At 36.5% G+C, this 17,959-nt stretch overlaps 1 protein-coding gene across 4 annotated transcripts in view; it reads left to right on the forward strand.

Moving 5' to 3' along the window:
* PPA1 (inorganic pyrophosphatase 1) overlaps positions 1-17,572 on the forward strand; it is a 32,680-nt gene extending 15,108 nt beyond the window's left edge. For 3 of the 4 annotated variants that reach the window (XM_008145424.3, XM_054729090.1, XM_054729089.1), the window contains 9 exons: positions 3,012-3,065; positions 3,917-4,036; positions 6,317-6,403; positions 6,988-7,114; positions 11,361-11,488; positions 11,753-11,838; positions 14,850-14,919; positions 16,596-16,638; positions 17,223-17,572. In XM_008145424.3, coding sequence (XP_008143646.1) covers positions 3,012-3,065; positions 3,917-4,036; positions 6,317-6,403; positions 6,988-7,114; positions 11,361-11,488; positions 11,753-11,838; positions 14,850-14,919; positions 16,596-16,638; positions 17,223-17,254 — 747 coding nt within the window. In that variant the 3' untranslated portion in view covers positions 17,255-17,572. The remainder of the gene's footprint in view (positions 1-3,011; positions 3,066-3,916; positions 4,037-6,316; positions 6,404-6,987; positions 7,115-11,360; positions 11,489-11,752; positions 11,839-14,849; positions 14,920-16,595; positions 16,639-17,222) is intronic. The other variant, XM_054729088.1, reaches the window with a different exon arrangement.
* The last annotated feature ends 387 nt before the right edge of the window (positions 17,573-17,959 follow it).

Raw genomic sequence — 17,959 nt, forward strand, 5'->3', positions numbered from 1 at the left:
AAGAAATGTATGTTTCAATTCACCATTGCTAAGATTTGGAAACAGCCTAAATGCCCATCAGCAGATGAGTGGATTAGAAAACTATGGTATATCTACGCAATGGAATACTACGCTGCTATAAAAAAGAAGGAATTTTTACCATTTGCAGCAGCATGGATGGAACTGGAGAGCATTATGCTAAGTGAAATAAGCCAGGCAATGAAAGAAAAATACCACATAATCTCACTCATTTATGGAAAATAAAGAACACTATAACCTGATGAACAAAAAGATAGATACAGAGGCAGTAAAGCATCGAACAGATGGTCGAATTACAGCGGGAAGGCTGGGAGGGGGGAAAGAGATCAACCAAAGGACTTGTATACATGCATATAAACACAACCAATGGACACAAGACACTGGGGGGGTGGGATGAGGGCATACGACGGGGGGTAGGGGAGGCTGGCGAAAGTCAATGGGGGGTAAAAAGGAGATATGTGTAATACTTTAAACAATTAATAAAAAAAAAGACTTAAAAAAAAGGAAATATCACTACATGTGCCAAAAAAAGAAAGAAATGTGTGTTCACTGTAAGGGAAGGGGGACCTCCAGGTGCCCAGATGCCTTGGTGTCAGAGCTGGTTAAGAGACAGATAAGGTTACGGGTGGCTCACTACAGAGTTTTTGTGTACATTCCCAAATGGGGTTTGGGGGACAGAAGTCGACATGTCAGGTTAGCTTCAAGACGGAGTCAGCTCTGTCCACAGTGCACAATATAGCAGTTCTATTTTTAATTTTTTTAGGTACCGCCGCTCTGTTTTCCACCAGAGGCTGTGCCATTTTACTTTCCTACCAACAGTGCACAAGAGTTCCAATGAGAATGCATGTTTTAACAGTGAATGTTTTTCTAGCAATGGAATAACTGGTTGAACACTTTTCCTTATGGTAATAAAAACTACACATTCATTGCTTTGCTTTTAAAAAAAAAAATACGGTAACCACTACAGCATCTACATACGCTTGAACATGTGCTAAACATTCATTTTACAGGCTAGTCTCTCATCTCGGTTTGTGGACCCCAAGCTCTAGCTTGAAGCCTATGAGCCAGAAGGACCTGGTTCGGAGATCCAACTCTTAGGGAGTTAAAAACGTACTCTGTTCACTGGTAGTTTTCAGTGCCTAGAAAAATGTCACTTAATGGAGGTGCTCAGTAAATGTTTGTTAAAAAATGAATCAAGTGGGTATGTGGCTCCTTGCAGGATACTCCTCGCTATTTTTAGCCTAGCTAATGTGGTTTTGTTTGTTTGTTTGTTTTTGTTTCTATTAGTTACGCAGGTTTGTAATATTAGGTAATGTGGTTTTGAAATCTATACATATTTATCATTTAATTCCATTGAAGTGTTTGATGTAGTTTCCAAACTTTGAATTAGTGATTTCAGCTCTATTTGCTACTTTGTTTTCTCGAGGCAATATATTCATTCTGTATATTTTCTTTAAAAAAAAAAAAAAAAAAATTAACAACCGATCTCCTAGGTTTTCTCATCTCAGAGTAACAGCTCCATCTTGTGAGCCTTTAGGCTATTGCAGTGAAAACTTTAAAAGCCCTTTGTTCTAGGATCATAGATTTACAGATCCTACATTTTAAAATACCAGAGTAGTGGTACTAGATAGATCTTGAAAACTACCTATCTCCATTCTCTGTGGTTTTTATGTTGTTAGCAAGTAGGCATCAGGATGTTTAGAACAAAACGCAAGGAATGTTTTTATCTCCCCTGGTTTGACTAAGATTTACACTCTTGGATATAAATCTGTGTAGCTTTTCTGCTTGGTTAAAAGTAGCAGCAAGGTAATTATTGGCTTGAAACCTTTGATTTATTCTCTTATAGCTCATCAGTCCCTGTTTTTTGTTTGTATGTTTTTAATTTAATTTATTGGGGTGACATTGGTTAATTATATGGGCTTCAGGTGTATAATTCTCTAAGTCCCTGTTTTTTTATGCAAAATAGCAAAGATGTAATTCTAAGAAATTGTGTGACTAAATGATTTTTATTTTAAATCAACTTTAAAAATACATTTTATAATAGAGTAATTGACTACTTGGCTTCATGTGTGCTTTTTATTGAGGCTATCAACTGAAATCTGAATTTAAAGTTTTGTCCCTTGGTAAAAGTAATTTTCTGACTCCTCAAAGCTCAGTTTTAATTAGAGATCCTATGTCAAGTTGGTATTTGACTTAGGTGTGCAAAATAAGATGACTGATTTTCTTTCATTGTGTTTCTAAATAATAAACACTTGGGAATTTTTTAAATGTATCATTCATTTTAAAGTAATCAATATTAAGGCTGGAAACTAATTACAATTAGAAATGCTATTGGTAAAAATTATTTTGGAACATATTATTTTATTTCAGTGTCCTTTTGAGGAGTGCTGATTTTTAAAAACAGCCAAGTTGGGAGAATAATGTGGGTAATTGAGCTGATTAATTTTGTTTGAGGCTAAAACTAAATAAGGACAAAGTAATTAAACTGGTCTGGGGTTTGTCTTACAAATTACCTCTGGAATAGGTGATCCAAAAACATTTTGAGTAATTTCAGAGTCACAATGGAAATGACTAGGCATTGGAGATGATTGCTTTGAAGATGTATTTCTTCAGTGATACAAGTTCTGTTATGTTTAGAAACTACTTTCCTTCTTTATAGAAACATTCTTTCCACACACACCCCAACTATTTTATTATGAAAAATATACAACATCCAATAAAGTTTGAAAAATTATACAGTGGACAACCATACACCCACCACCTTGATTTTATAATAGTTTAGCAGAATAGTATTTTGCAAGAATAATATCTTGCAAAAATAACACTTTGCTTTGTCTCTTCATCAGTCTGTCTTATTTTTTGATGCTTTTTATTGACAGTCCATTGACTTCAAAGATCAGATACAATGAACAGTTTCCCTTTGTAGGAACCAGGGCCTACTTATTGAAGAGAATAAATTAGCTCCTGTGACCATCTGACCTTCTGTTTTTCAGGATGTGTTCAACATGGTAGTTGAAGTACCACGCTGGTCTAATGCAAAAATGGAGGTATGTTTGCCTTTGATAGTCAGATGTAGGAAATTAGTTTTGATCTAGCCCTACTGATTTGCTCAAGGGTTAAACAGCTAAAGCCCAAGGTTACCTCTTTCTAGTCCCAATCTATTTTCCAGTTGTATTTCCCATTGCCTGCCAATCATTCCTCTGTGTTCCAACTAAACTCATCTATTTACAATTTACAAATATGCTACAGACTTTCCTTCCTACAGACATCTTCGCTCCTGGAGTTCCCAAAGCCTGGGGTTACCTTTTCTCCTCTGTCTTGTTCTTTCTAAGTCCATTATTGACTTCACGGAGTCAGCAGGCTTTCCGTGGTCCACCCAGCCACAAATGATCTTATTGGAATTTCTGTTGCATTTTGTTAATTTCCTTCTGATGACACATAAGATATTTGGCTTTTTGTTAAGGATATTTATTATGTGTTTCATGTCACTTAATTAAGCTTTTTAAATGTAACCACACTTAGCATGTAATAGATACTCAAATGCTTCAATAATTTTAAATGCTCTGAAGGAAAGCTGAATTTGGTAATATTTATTTTGCCCTTTTAATAAAAATCTTTTATTTCTCAAATGTTAGGATTTATTACAGGTAAGTTTAATTTTCTTTTCTGGAATTACTAAATGTTCTTTTCCCCTTCTTGATAGTTCCTGTATACCCCAAATGTTTTCCACTTAAAGGCTGACTATGGAGAAACTTTTATTTCAAATTATAAAAATGTTACAGATAAAATATGTCATTACAGTGGAACTAGTGGGCGTGCATCCCATAATTTCCTCAAATCCTTATTTGAATAGTATTTCACATCCAAATATGCAATGATTAGGAAATTTTTATTTCAGATTGCTACAAAGGACCCTTTAAACCCAATTAAACAAGATGTGAAAAAAGGGAAACTCCGTTATGTTGCAAATGTGTTCCCTTATAAAGGATATATCTGGAACTATGGTGCCATCCCTCAGGTACGTCTCTGTGCAATTGTTAGAAATGTACATTTTAGCTAACAAAAAAATTAACTTACTGCTGTTAGTAAAAAAATATTTAAACATCTTCAGAAAGTTTTTGCTATAATAGATTTTAAAAACATAAGGGGTAATTAATTTTAATACTTCCTTCAATAACTTTTCAAGATAAACTAAAAGGTAAATATTTATAATGTTTAATTTCATATTTGAAAGTTTGTTCTTTTTTGAAATATTTATCTTTCTATATGGACTAGTTATAAATTATATAAATTCTTTCTTTACAGAATGAGTGCAAATCTATATTAAGAGAGAGAGTGTAGGCTAATGGTGATAAAAGCACTGATTTTTGGCACCAAAAAGACTAGATTCAAATCCAAGGCTGCCACTCCCCAAGTTACCTAATTTGTCTCTATTTCTTCCTCCCTGAGACATGAATATCTCCCCCTGAGATATTAATAGTACTTAGCTCATATGGCTATTGTGAGGAATAAAGCACTTAGTTCACATAGCTGCTGACCTTTATGTTTAGAGTCCTGATTCCCTCTTTAAGCCAAGCTCTCTGGGGTAAAGCAAGAATAGTATTTTCCTGAACAGTCAACCCTTTGAAGACGAGAGATATCTGCATTGTTTACAAATTTATCCCCAGTGCAATGTCAGTGTTATGTAGTAGGTCCTTATGTAACATTTGAGTGAAGAATCACTAAAATCATGTCTATTATGAGTAATCAACAGATTAAATTCTAGTTTGGTTAGGCTAATGCTGTGGCACTTACGATTTTTACACAGAATATTCAATTTATTTTTTCCCTTTTGATAAATAGTTTGTTTTTATTAACCATTAAGTCTATTAAGTGGAACCTATTGTGAAACTATCTATAACTTAACCAAACATAGGTCAAACACATCTAGCTTGCCTTAATTATATCATTTTGCCTTGTACTTCAACTTATTTAATATTTAGCCTTGAAATACCTTCCCTCTGGGAAAACATTGCTGAAATTCTTATTCTTCTGTAGGCTGGATTTGGCTTTGCTGGATCCGGTGTTCTCTATCACCCTTCATTTTTACCTTTTTTACTTTACTCCAGCTGAGTAGACAAACAAATCCAAGAAAGTATTCTGGATCAGGAGAGAAAACCAAAACAGCAGCTACGTTTTAAACCTGATTTTTCGGTAAACATAGGTCATCTGTTCTTTTTATGGGATTCTGTGTAAGGACTCTCTCTTGCAATTTAGCAGGAAAGAAAGCCAGTAATTTAAAAGTTCAGAAAATTCTGATTAAACTTTTTAATCTTAGCTCCTGTCAGTGATGGCACTTTTACCATCAGAACACAGTTTCTGTTTTAGTATTACTGCCTACCTACTTCTGCTTTGGAAATTTATTTTAAAGAAAATCTAGTTAGTAGACGATACTAAGTACCAAGAGTTCCTCAAAGCAGTTTTCTTTTCAGATATTTTTAAAGTAAATATTTGGGCCTGTATCTGTGTTTGTTTTTGTCTCAGTTATTAGGTGTGTGTTTTTTTCTCTTCAACCCTCACCTGAGGATATGTTTGTTTGTTTTTAATTGATTATTTTAGAGAGAGGAAGGGAAAGAGAGAGACAGAGAAACATTGATTGATTGCCTCCTGTTCATGCCCGGGCTGGGAATTGAAACAGCAACCTAGATATGTGCCCTGACCCTGTCCGGGAATTGAACCCATAACCTTTTGGTGTGCAGGACAATGCTCTAACCAACTGAGCCACCCAACCAGGGCAGGTGGTTGATTTTCGTTTGTTTTAAATAGGATCACTGCCTGTTTTATTATTTTTAAAAAATATATTTTTAATTGATTTTTAGAGAGAGAGGAAGGGAGAAAGGTAGAGATAGAAATATCGATGAGAGAGAAACATCAATATCAATCGACTGCTTCTTGCATGTCCCCTACTGGGGATCGAGCCCCTAACCTGGGCATGTGCCCTAACAGAAATTGACTGGTGACCTCTTGGTTCCTGGGTTGACACTCAGCCACTGAGCCACACTGACTGGGTGATCATTGCCTGTTTTAAAGCTTAAATGTAGTTTAGCATTCTATGCATAATAGGAACCCTGGCATTTAATTAAAATTATTATGTGTAGTTAAGATTCTTAAATGTGAATAAAAGTTTTTCTAAATGAGAAAAATAGCTGAAGATTAATATTTTTGCAGAAAGACTCATGTGATGTTTTAATGTCAACATGATCCATTCTGTCAGTAGCATGTATAGGAACGATATGCTCTGAGCATTTTCCCCCCCTAGACTTGGGAAGACCCTGGACGCAATGACGAACACACTGGTTGTTGTGGCGACAATGACCCAATTGATGTCTGTGACATTGGAAGCAAGGTAATGTAATCTGAAATGTTTTTCTTTAGTGCTAAGATGATATTAATGAAATATATAAAGTTCATACTTTAAACAATATTATGAATAATGATGTCACTTGAGATGATTAGAAGATTTCATTTAAAGCATTTGTATATTTTAATTTGTATAATTATAATTTGTATATTTAAACCTAGCTTAGAAAAAAATGTACATATAAGTATATATGGCTATACATACAGGGTATCCCCCAAAATTATACACACTTTGAATGATTATAAAGTCAGTGTTTATTATTACTAAAAATGAGTGAAAATATCAGCTGTTAAAGTGTGTATACATTTTTTTTAAATACATTTTTTTTTATTGATTTCAGAGAGGAAGGGAGAAGGAGAGAGAGATAGAAACATCAATGATGAGAAGGAATCATTGATCGACTGCCTCCTGCGCGCCCCCTACTGGGGATTGAGCCTGCAACCCGGGCGTATGCCCTTGACCGGAATCAAACCCGGGACCCTTCAGTCCGCAGGCCAACTCTCTATCCTTGTTTTTCTTCCAAAGTTTCATTCTGTGGTATTGTCCTGACTGTGGTTATTGACTCTCAGGTCTGTGCAAGAGGTGAAATAATCAAGGTGAAAGTTCTGGGCATATTGGCTATGATTGACGAAGGGGAAACTGACTGGAAAGTGATTGCCATCAATGTGGATGATCCTGATGCAGCCAATTATAATGGTAAGAAAGTTTAAAGAGTCTGAAGTATTTGTGCTTACATCTGATGCACCACTTAACCTCTAACGACAGAATTGTAAGCTCATGCCTTCAAATTCTTAAAGAATGGAGGAGAAGCAAAACATTTGACAAAGCATTGTTATTTCTAATGCGGAACTTCTATAATTAACTGAGTAAACTTTCTCCTTCATTCCAGGAAAGACAAAAATCTGATAGTTTGTGTTTACTATTTTCTCCTTTCCTTCCTCATATACTTTCCCTCAGTAGGTCTATTTATTTATTTTTAAAATTTTGTTTTCATTGAAATGTAATTTACATACCATTAGAAGTCATCATTTTTTTAAATGTTTATATCATCACAAGTCATCATTTTTTTAAATGTTTATATCATCACAGAAAGGTTTATGGACAGCATGGAAGAGTCCCTAAGGATTTCTTTTTAAAAAAAATTTTTTTTTTATTTCTATTACAGTTGATGTACAATATTATAGTTTCAGGTGATTAGACATTTATATAACTTACAGAGTGATCACCCCAGTAAAACTAGTACCCATCTGACACCATACATAATTATTAAAATATTATTGACTGTACTGTATTTTTAAAAATATATTTTTATTGATTTCAGAGAGGAAGGGAGAGAGAGAGAAACATCAATGATGAGAGAGAATCATTGATCAGCTGCCTCCAGCACACCCCCTACTGGGGATTGAGCCAGCAACCTGAGCATGTGCCCTTGACTGGAATTGAACCCAGGACCCTTAAGTCTGCAGGCCGACACTCTATCCACTGAGTCACAGCAGCTAGGGCTGTACTGTACTTCTTACATCCCCATTACTATTTGTAACTACCAATTTGTACTTCTTAATCCCTGTACCTTTTTCTTCCATTCACTTAACCCCTTCCCACCAGGCAACCATCAAAATGTTTTCTGTATTTATGAGTTTCTATTTTGCTTGTTTGTTTATTTTGTTTTTTAGATTCTACATATACGTGAAATTATATGGCATTTGTCTTTCTCTGATTTATTTCCCTTAGCACAATGCTCTCTAGGTCCATTCATGTTGCCGATGGCAAGAATTCATTCTTCTTTATGTCTGAGTCATAGTCCATTGTATATCTACACTACTTCTTTATCCTTTCATTTATTGCTGCAATAAACATATGGGTGCATATGTCTTTTTGAATTAGTGTTTTGTATTTCTTTGGATACATACCCAGAAGTGGAATTACTGGTTCCTTCTTTGTCTCTTATATAGCCTTTCTTTTAAAGTCAATTTTGTCTGGTATAAGTATTGCTATCCCAGTTTTTGTTTGTTTCCAAAATATATTTTTCCATCTCTTTACTTTCAGTCTTTGTCATTCTATCTGAAATGAGTCTCTTGTAGACAGTATATGTAAGGGTCTTGTTTTGCTATCCATTCAGCTATTGTGTGTCTTTTGATTAGAGTATTTATTTATTTATTTATTTATTATTTTTTTAAAATATATTTTATTGATTTTTTTACAGAGAGGAAGGGAGAGGGACAGAGAGCCAGAAACATCGATGAGAGAGAAACATCGACCAGCTGCCTCCTGCGCACCCCCTACTGGGGATATGCCCGCAACCAATGTACATGCCCTTGACCGGAATCGAACCTGGGACCTTTCAGTCCGCAGATCGACGCCCTATCCACTGAGCCAAACCAGTTTCGGCTGATTAGAGTATTTAATCCATTTGCATTTAAAGTAATTGTTGATAGATATGTAGTTATTGCCATTTTATTAGTCATATTTTTCTTCCTTCTTCCTTTTCCTCCTTCTTCCCCCCTCCTTCTCCTTCTTTCTTCTTCTCTTTATTAGCCCTTTAACATTTCTTGTAATACTGGTTCAGAGGTGATGAACTCCTTTAGCTTTTGCTTGTCTGAGAAGCTCTTTATCTGTCCTTCATTTCCAAATGATAGCTTTTGCTGGGTAGAGTAATCTTGATTATGGGTTCTTGCTTTCATCCCTTTGAATATTTCATGCCAGTTCCTCTGGCCTGAAAAGTTTCTGTTGAGTAATAAGCTGACAGTCTTATGGGAGCTCCCTTGTAGGTTACTAACTGCTTTTCTCTTTGTCTTTAACTTTTGGCATTTTATTTGTGATGTGTGTTGGTGTGGGCTTCTTTGGGTTCATCTTGTTTAGGACTTTTTTTGCTTCCTGGACGTGTGTGTCTTTTTCCTTCACCAGGTTAGGGGAGTTTTCAGTCATTATTTCTTCAAATAGGCCTTCAATCCCTTGCTCTCTCTTTTCCTTCAACACTGTTAATTCCAGGACATTTCTCCACTCCAGCAGGAAACCCCATATCCATTAGCAGTCACACCCTATTTCCACTTCCCTCAGTCCCTGGCAGGCACTTACCTATTGTCTTATCTCTATGGATTTTCCTATTCTGAACATTTCACATAAATGAGTTCATATGATGATATGTCTGGCTTCTTTCACTTAGCATAATGTTTTCAGGGTTCATCTATATTGTAACATGTTCAGTACTTCATTCTCCTTTTTTGGCAGTATAACTAACATTACACAAAACTTACTATTTTAACTATTTTGAAGTATACAATTAGGTGGCATTTAGTATATTCACATTGTTGTGCAACCCTCACCATTATCTAGTTCCAAAACATTTTCATCACTCCAGAAGGAAACTTTGTACCTTTATGCAATCACTTCCTATTTTTTCCTTCTCCCAGGCCCTGACTACCACTAATATGCTTTTTGTCTCTATAAATTTTCCTGTTGTGGATATTTGACATTTCTCAATCACAATTGTGTAAGCTAGGAGATCTCACAGCACTATTATTCTGTCATTACCAGGTAGTGCCAAGAAAGGTTTTTTATCTTGTTAAGATTTGTCTTGCTAAGATTAGTAAGAAAGATTTTTCTTCTTATTGGAAAGAGCATTGGACCAGGTGCTGAGATGTGGGTTCTTTGACTTATTAGCCATATATTAACTTGGTAACGTTCATAATTATCTGTAAATACCATTTTGTGGAGAAATCAAATGAGAGACCGGAGGTGAACAGGGTTTGTGAAATAAAAAGCACCATCTGAAAGGAGGATAAACTTTCACTTTCACCTTCTACACAAGAAATATTTTTTAAATATCCCAAATAAATTTTTTTAGAGCATTTATAGAAAATTGGCATTATGACCAATATTACTTTGACCCACTTCTGAATGTCTGTTCCATGGGACTGAGCCCTTTAATTTGTGGGATCAGACGTTAATTCCAGTAGTGTCATTATTAAATTGAATTGTTGGACACTCATTGGTGTGGTGCCTGAAGAATAGGAGAATTGGTCAGAAAATTTTTTGGGAAATACCCCATACTTGGGATTTTTGTATTTTCAGATTAGTTCTGTATTAGGTGACACATTTTATGTGAATTATTATAAGTTCCTTGAAATTGATCAGTGTTTAAACAGTTCCCAGTTCACTTTGTAAACTTTTCATACTTTTAGTGGTACTATGAAACAAAATGCATGATAATTGTTTAACTGTGTGTGATATAAATTGGACTTAAAGTTATTTTATACAAATACCAATAAGCTTTTGTTGTTAAATGTATTCCTCCTTCCAAAAACACTTTTTCTAATTGATATTTTTAGCACTTGTATCTTCTGTTTGCTTGCATTGAGGGGCAGCTTGATCATTTAAAGTTGAAGGATGTACAGAAACTTTTAAAAGTTTTTTTAAACACTTTGCTGTTGGCCAGAACAAAAGCATTATGATATAGAATGCCAACACTGCACTATAGTTAGAATAGTCTAGTCACATTTAATATGTAATGCATCAGTGGTTATCCGTGTCATCCATTTTTCTTGTCTTTAGTATGTAATTGTGGTGAATTGAGGCTCTGTTAATAGAGCCTTGACCCGTCCTTTTTATTGTCATCTGTCCGTCTCACAGAAGTTACCCAAACGTTTGCAAAACTGTTTTTTCATTATGTAGCTCCAATCATTTCTCCTTTTTCTTATCTAATAGAAGTTACCATTGTACTGATTGTTCTCTTACCACTTAGTGTCAGAGGTATTCTAAGACACTAGTTTATTTCCTTTTAATGTGTCTATGTGTTCCCTTCTCAACAAGGTGGTTAGCTGTAATATGATCTTGAACTTTTTTCATAACCATCCCATAGTTCTTTCAAAGTAAAGATGTACTTGATATTTTATCACATAAATAATTACGTATGCACCTTGCAATCTGCTTATTCTCTTCTAAGGTATTAATGATGTCAAGCGGCTGAAACCTGGTTATCTGGAAGCTACTGTGGACTGGTTTAGAAGGTACAAGGTTCCTGATGGAAAACCAGAGAACCAGTTTTCTTTCAATGCGGAATTTAAAGATAAGGTAATGTGTCATTCAGAACTATGGCTTTAAGTCTGTATCGAGGCTTATAATTTAACCTGCTGTTACCATTTAAAGACTATATGATCATTTAAAAAATGTCTAAAGACATGATTTGATGTTGATTTATTCATTTGAATGTTTTCTTCCATTTTTGACCCAAGGAAATGATTCAAAAGAGACAAAGTTATCAGGCTTTGGGAAAATGATGATACTAAGAAAAGAATACTTTTCTAACATCGTAATGCATATCTCTTCAAATTATAGGATTTTGCAACTGACATTATTAAAAGCACTCATGACTATTGGAGAGCATTAGTGACAAAGAAAATCGATGGAAAAGGAATCAGTTGGTAAGCACTTGCTCTTTCCATGTTTATCACACAAAGCAGACCAGCTTGCTCCAAAGGTTTTAACAACCATAACACAGTGTCATCACTTCCACTTAGAAAAGAGCTTCTGTTGAATATATTCCTCCTTCCAAAAATATTTTTCCTAGTTGATATTTTTAGCACTTGTATCTTCTTTGTATTCAGTGCTCAAGTGAGTGGGAAGGTAGATAAACGCCTGAAAAGTGCCCATAAGATACCTGAAAAAGGACAAACTAAAACTGTAAGGGGACAGTGAGATCAGAACATTCTGAGGTTAAGTAATCGGGAAAGGCATTAAGGAGTCAGAATGGAATGGGTGAAATAAGGCTGAGTGCTAGGGTAAGTATTCTCTGATGTCAATGTGTAAGGTGCATCACAAATAACCAGGATCTACCATGCACACAACCTTTACTGCCACTAATAGTAGGTAATATTTATTGAGCAGTAAATGTTTGCAAAGCATGTAACAGAGAATAAGCAGATTAAACTTAACCAGAATCATCCCAAAGTGTTTTCAGAGTTAGGAGTCATACTCAAGTCTATTTGGCCCTCGATGTTCAGGGCCAGTGGTCGGCAAACTCATTAGTCAACAGAGCCAAATATCAACAGTACAATGATTGAAATTTCTTTTTAGAGCCAAATTTTTTAAACTTAAACTTCTTCTAACGCCACTTCTTCAAAATAGACTCGCCCAGGTCGTGGTATTTTGTGGAAGAGCCACACTCAAGGGGCCAAAGAGCCGCATGTGGCTCGCGAGCCGCAGTTTGCCAACCACGGTTCAGGGCAATATATACTTCCTCTGAGGTCTTTAAAGATTTGTAAGAGAATGTCCACTATCATCTCTTAACTAATGTTCTGGAAATAGTAGCCAATGAAAAAATCATGTGTTTTGATGTAGGAACATTGAAAAGGGGAAGCATATTGTGGTAGATGATATGATTGTGTGCCCAGAAAACACTAGAAAAAATAAAGAATTCAGTAATTACAGAATTACAGAATGAGTATGTATGTACAGTTGACCCTTGAACAATATGGGTTTGAATTGCTTGAGTCCACTTACATGTGGATTTTTTTCAATAAATTCATCCCGTACTGTAAATGTTATTTTCTCTTCCTTATGATTTTCTTAATAACATTTTCTTTTCTCTAAGCTTACTTTATTGTAAGAATACATATAACATACAAAGTATGTGTTAAAAAACTTTATGTTATCAGTAAAGCTTCCGGTCAACATTAGTTAAGTTTTGGCGGAGTCAGAAGTTATATGTGGCCCTAGCCAGTTTGGCTCAGTGGATAGAACGTCGGCCTGCAGACTTTGTTGCAGGCTCCTCCCTGGCCCCGGCCCTGGTCAGGGCTTGTGAAGGAGGCAACCAATCAATGTGTTCTCTCACATCAATGTTTCTCTCTCTTTCCCTCTTTCTTCCACTCTCCCTAAAAATCAATGGAAAAATATCCTTGGGTGAGGATTAACAACAACAGCAAAAGTTATATGTGGATTTTGATGGTGGTGGGGTTGGTGCCCGTAAGCCCCGTGTTGTTCCAGGTTCAACGGTATAAGTGAGATCATACGGGATTTATCTTTTTCTGTCTGACTTATTTAACTTAACGTCTTCAAGGTCCATCCATGTTGTTGTAAATAGCAAGATTTCATTCTTTTTTTTAATAGCTGAATAATATTCCATTTTTATAGCTGAACAATATGACGTTTTCTTTACCCATTCATTCATCAATGGACATTTAGGTTGTTCCATGTCTTGGCTCTTATAAATAACTAGGGGCCCAGTGCACAAATTCGTGCACCTTAAAAGTTACTGTGGGGCTGCGAGGCCACAGTGGGCACAGGGGCGGGTCTCATCCCATCCTCCGCGCCCCCACCCGGCCCCTCCTGCCACGGCCCCCCGTCACTGCTACTCCCATGCGCTGATGGCGCTGGCCCCACTCGCACCCACTGATGGCGCAGAGCAGCAATTGGGGCCAGCACCGTCAGCAGGCACGAGCAGCGGCTGCTGCCACGATCACCCCTCAGGAGCAGGGGGAGGTGGAGAATTCCTCAGGGGCGATCAGGGCTGGCAGCCACCGCTCACACTCTCTGACAGTGCTAAGTGATCGGGGCCAGCAGCAGGTGCAAGCGGGGCCGGCGCCAGCAGCAGGTGCGAGTGCTGGGTGGGACTATGACACGCACTGGAGCAAAGAATTTTCAGTAAGCTTGCCCCGATGACAGCAACTGGTGCCCTGCCTTGGTCTGGTGCCCCTGCTCACCTGCTCCACCATCCTGCTGCGGCCAATGCCCGCCATGTTCTGCGTGCACCCCCTGGTGGTCAGCACACGTCATAGCAAGGTTGTTCCTCCATTCAGTCTATTTGCATATTAGGCTTTTATATATATAGATGCTTCAATGAACATGGCAGTGCATATATGTTTTTGAATTAGTGTTTTCATTTTCATCAGGTAAATACCCAGAAGTAGAATTCTAGATCAGATGTTAGTTCTAGTTTCAGTTTTTTGAGGAATCCCTCCCTACACTGTTTTCCATAGTGTCTGTGTACATTTCCCACCAACAGTGCACAAAGATTCCCTTTTCTCCACATCGTTGCTGACACTTGTTGTCACTTGTCTTTTTGATGACAGTCATTTTAACGGGTGTGAGATTTTCTCATTGTGGTTTTGATTTGCATTTCCCTGATGATTATTGATGTTGATCATCTTTTCATGTAGCTTTTTGGTATGTGGGACAACGCTCCAACCAACTGAGACACCTGGCTGGGGCAATGGGATTATTTTCTTAATTTCTCTCTGTGATAGTTAATGTTATTAATGTACAGAAGTGCAACCGTTCATGTATACTGATTTTGTAATCTGCAACTTGAGTAAACCTGATGTTCAAGTAAATTGAACTTGAATCTCCTGTGGCCTACCATCTTCAACTTGTTTTTTAACTCTTGAGAGAAGTGTTTGTTACTGCAACTCATGACTACCTTTGTTTTATTTAATAGCATGAATACCACAGTGTCTGAGAGCCCCTACAAGTGTGATCCTGATGCTGCCAAAGCCATTGTGGATGCTGTACGTAAACGCTTCCTTGAAAAAGGACAAATACGGTGCTGAAGGGGGAGGGAAAGTACTGCTTTCACCAAGTACTAGAGTACCTCCTGTATGCATATTACTGTGTGAGGTCTTGAACTTACAAAACATAAACACACGTAAGCAGACATCTGACTGCATGTAAAAGCTGAGTAGTGTCCTAGTCCACCCTCAATTGGGCAGGTAGCAAATTTGTACTACTAACCCAAGTGCCTGTGTACCTGTTATAGGCCATTTTTCACAAAAGAATCAATGGGAACTTACTTGACAAGGTCAGTTAAAGTTATCACATTTTAGGTACTGTTGCAGGGGTGGTTCATAATCTTAGAAAAGACTTTCATGTAAGGCAGTAACATTTTTTAAATATATTTTTATCGATTTCAGAGAGGAAGGGAGAGAGAGAGGTAGACACATCAATGATGAGAATCAATCATTGATCGGCTGCCTTCTGCATGCCCCCCACTATGGATCGAACCCACAACACAGGCACGTGCCCTGACCTGGAATCAAACCGTGACCTCCTGGCTCATAGGTTGATGCTCAACCACGGACACACGCCGTCCGGGCTAAGGCAGTAAACTCTTTATCAAAGAAATAATTTTGTTTCTGTACTATTTTTTATCTGATTCAGATTAACCAATATATTTAACTAGATCATCTTAATTTATTCTCATTTACAATATTAAATGAGGAAAACAAAAGAAAATTAGGCCAAAACCGGTTTGGCTCAGTGGATAGAGCGTCAGTCTGCGGACTGAAGGGTCCCAGGTTCGATTCCGGTCAAGGGCATGTACCTTGGTTGCGGGCACATCCCCGGTAGGGGGTGTGCAAGAGGCAACTGATCGGTGTTTCTCTCTCATCGATGTTTCTGACTCTCTATCCCTCTCTCTTCCTCTCTGTAAAAAATCAATAAAATATATTTAAAAAAAAAAAAAAAAAAAAAAAAAAAAAAAAAGAAAAACAAAAGAAAATTAGGCCAAAACCGGTTTGGCTCAGTGGATAGAGCGTCGGTCTGCGGACTGAGGGGTCCCAGGTTCGATTCTGGTCAAGGGCATGTACATTGGTTGCGGGCACATCCCCGGTAGGGGGTGTGCAGGAGGCAGCTGGTTGATGTTTCTCTCTCATCGATGTTTCTAGCTCTCTATAAAAAATCAATAAAATATATATTAAAAAAAAAAGAAAATTAGGTCTGATTTTGTACTGCTTTTTAATTGAGTAAAAGGAAAAATAATTTAGTGATAAAGCCAATAATGTATATTTATCTTTATGTATGAATCCTGACAAAGTTGAAAAGAATAAGAACATTTGGATAGGAAAAGATATTGGTTGGCAATCATACTGTTTCAATGAGAACACTCTGCCTACATTTTATATATATAATATATATTAAATCACTATGTGTGTAAATCAGTTTTTATTCTTTATTTCAAAATACATTTATTTTTATTATTCTCGTGTGTCATTAAAAGGGGCTTGAGTTTGTTAACATTTTTTAGCAGTAGAGCAAACCTCGCATTATTCCTATAAATTATTATTTTTTGAACCTAAAAATTAGGATAGTTGTCTTCTGTTCAGATTCATTTTCATTTCTGTCAGTATACTTTTTTAGTTTTTTTTTTTTAAGGATTAGACTAATATATTTTAATATTTTATTTTAGTTACCACCACCCTGTGAATCTGCCTGCACAATACCTGCAGATGGTAAGAACAATATTCTAGTAAAATTACATTAAACCTTATGTGAATGTGTGGGAAAATTATATCTATAGATAAATCTTACATACCACATCCATACAAAGAAAGAGAAGGAAGGGGAGAAGAAACATTTGTAGAGTTTCATAATGCATGTAGAAAGAAAGGTGGTTGTACGCACCACCTTTGGTGCCAACCCTAATCACAGCCTTTTCCACACCATGACCCACTCTCCGGGTTCTGGGTACATGCTTCATGGGCACTGAAGCAGGCTGGGCTCTGGGTCCCCATCTGGCCACAGGCTGCTTCACCCAGAGCGGAGTTCTCTCCCCTATAGATTTAGAATTCGCTATCAGGTTCCTCTCATGAGAAGCACATGTTTATATGATTAGTATCAAGAGTAAGGAAGCCTAAAAGAAAACACTGGTAAATTACCTGTTTTTGCTATAGTGAAACTTGCAAGTATGAAAGTTTGTTTTAAGGTAATCAATAATAGGATACATTAAAGCAAGTATATTCTTCTTTGTTATATGTTGGGTATATTTTGATTCTTAATGAGGGTTCTAATTTGTTTTTCTTTTCTCTGAATCTAGTGGATAAATGGTTCCATCACCAGAAAAACTAAGGAAATTTCTCTGAAATACAAGCTGATATTACTGCATCATATTCATCTGGAAGTATTAGATGCAAAAGTAGTGGCTTTTCTAAGCTTTAAATTTATAGAACTAATCTAACTAACAAAGAAAATTCTGCTGTGACCAATCCAATATACTTAGTGTGTTATCCATATGAAAGCATTTTTCATCTCAGCTAAGATAACTTTTAGCACATGCTTAAATATCAAAGCAGTTATTGGAATTTGGAAGTCATTTGTGAATAAATGTGCAAGATATTGGATGTATATGTTTACTATGTGTTAGGAAATAAAATTATTTTGCTGAAATTTGTCTTATATTTTCATTTTAATCTGAAGCCAGACATTACCAAGCAGGCATGGGTGCTATTTGTTGTTTAATGATTTTTAGACCAAAACTGATTTTACTTTTAGGAACCTGAGAATGAAATTCCTTTAATTTTACAGTAGTCTTGATACTGTGCTCTTGCCTAATTCCTAGCATCCCATTGTAAAGCAAAACCTTTTAAATTTATATCATATTAGCAGAAAACACAACCTTGCTCTGCCAGAAGCCAGTTCCAGCATGTCATAATTGCAAGAGTTTCATCAAAAGGTTGATGGAACTTGGGGACTCAACAAGGGCTGAATCACATATGTTATCGCCTGTTGGGAATGGCTAAAGGCATTTCCCCAAACCTGGAAAGAATGCACTAA

The sequence above is a fragment of the Eptesicus fuscus genome, chromosome 17 (genome assembly GCF_027574615.1).
Source record: "Eptesicus fuscus isolate TK198812 chromosome 17, DD_ASM_mEF_20220401, whole genome shotgun sequence".
Classification (NCBI taxonomy): Eukaryota; Metazoa; Chordata; class Mammalia; order Chiroptera; family Vespertilionidae; genus Eptesicus; species Eptesicus fuscus.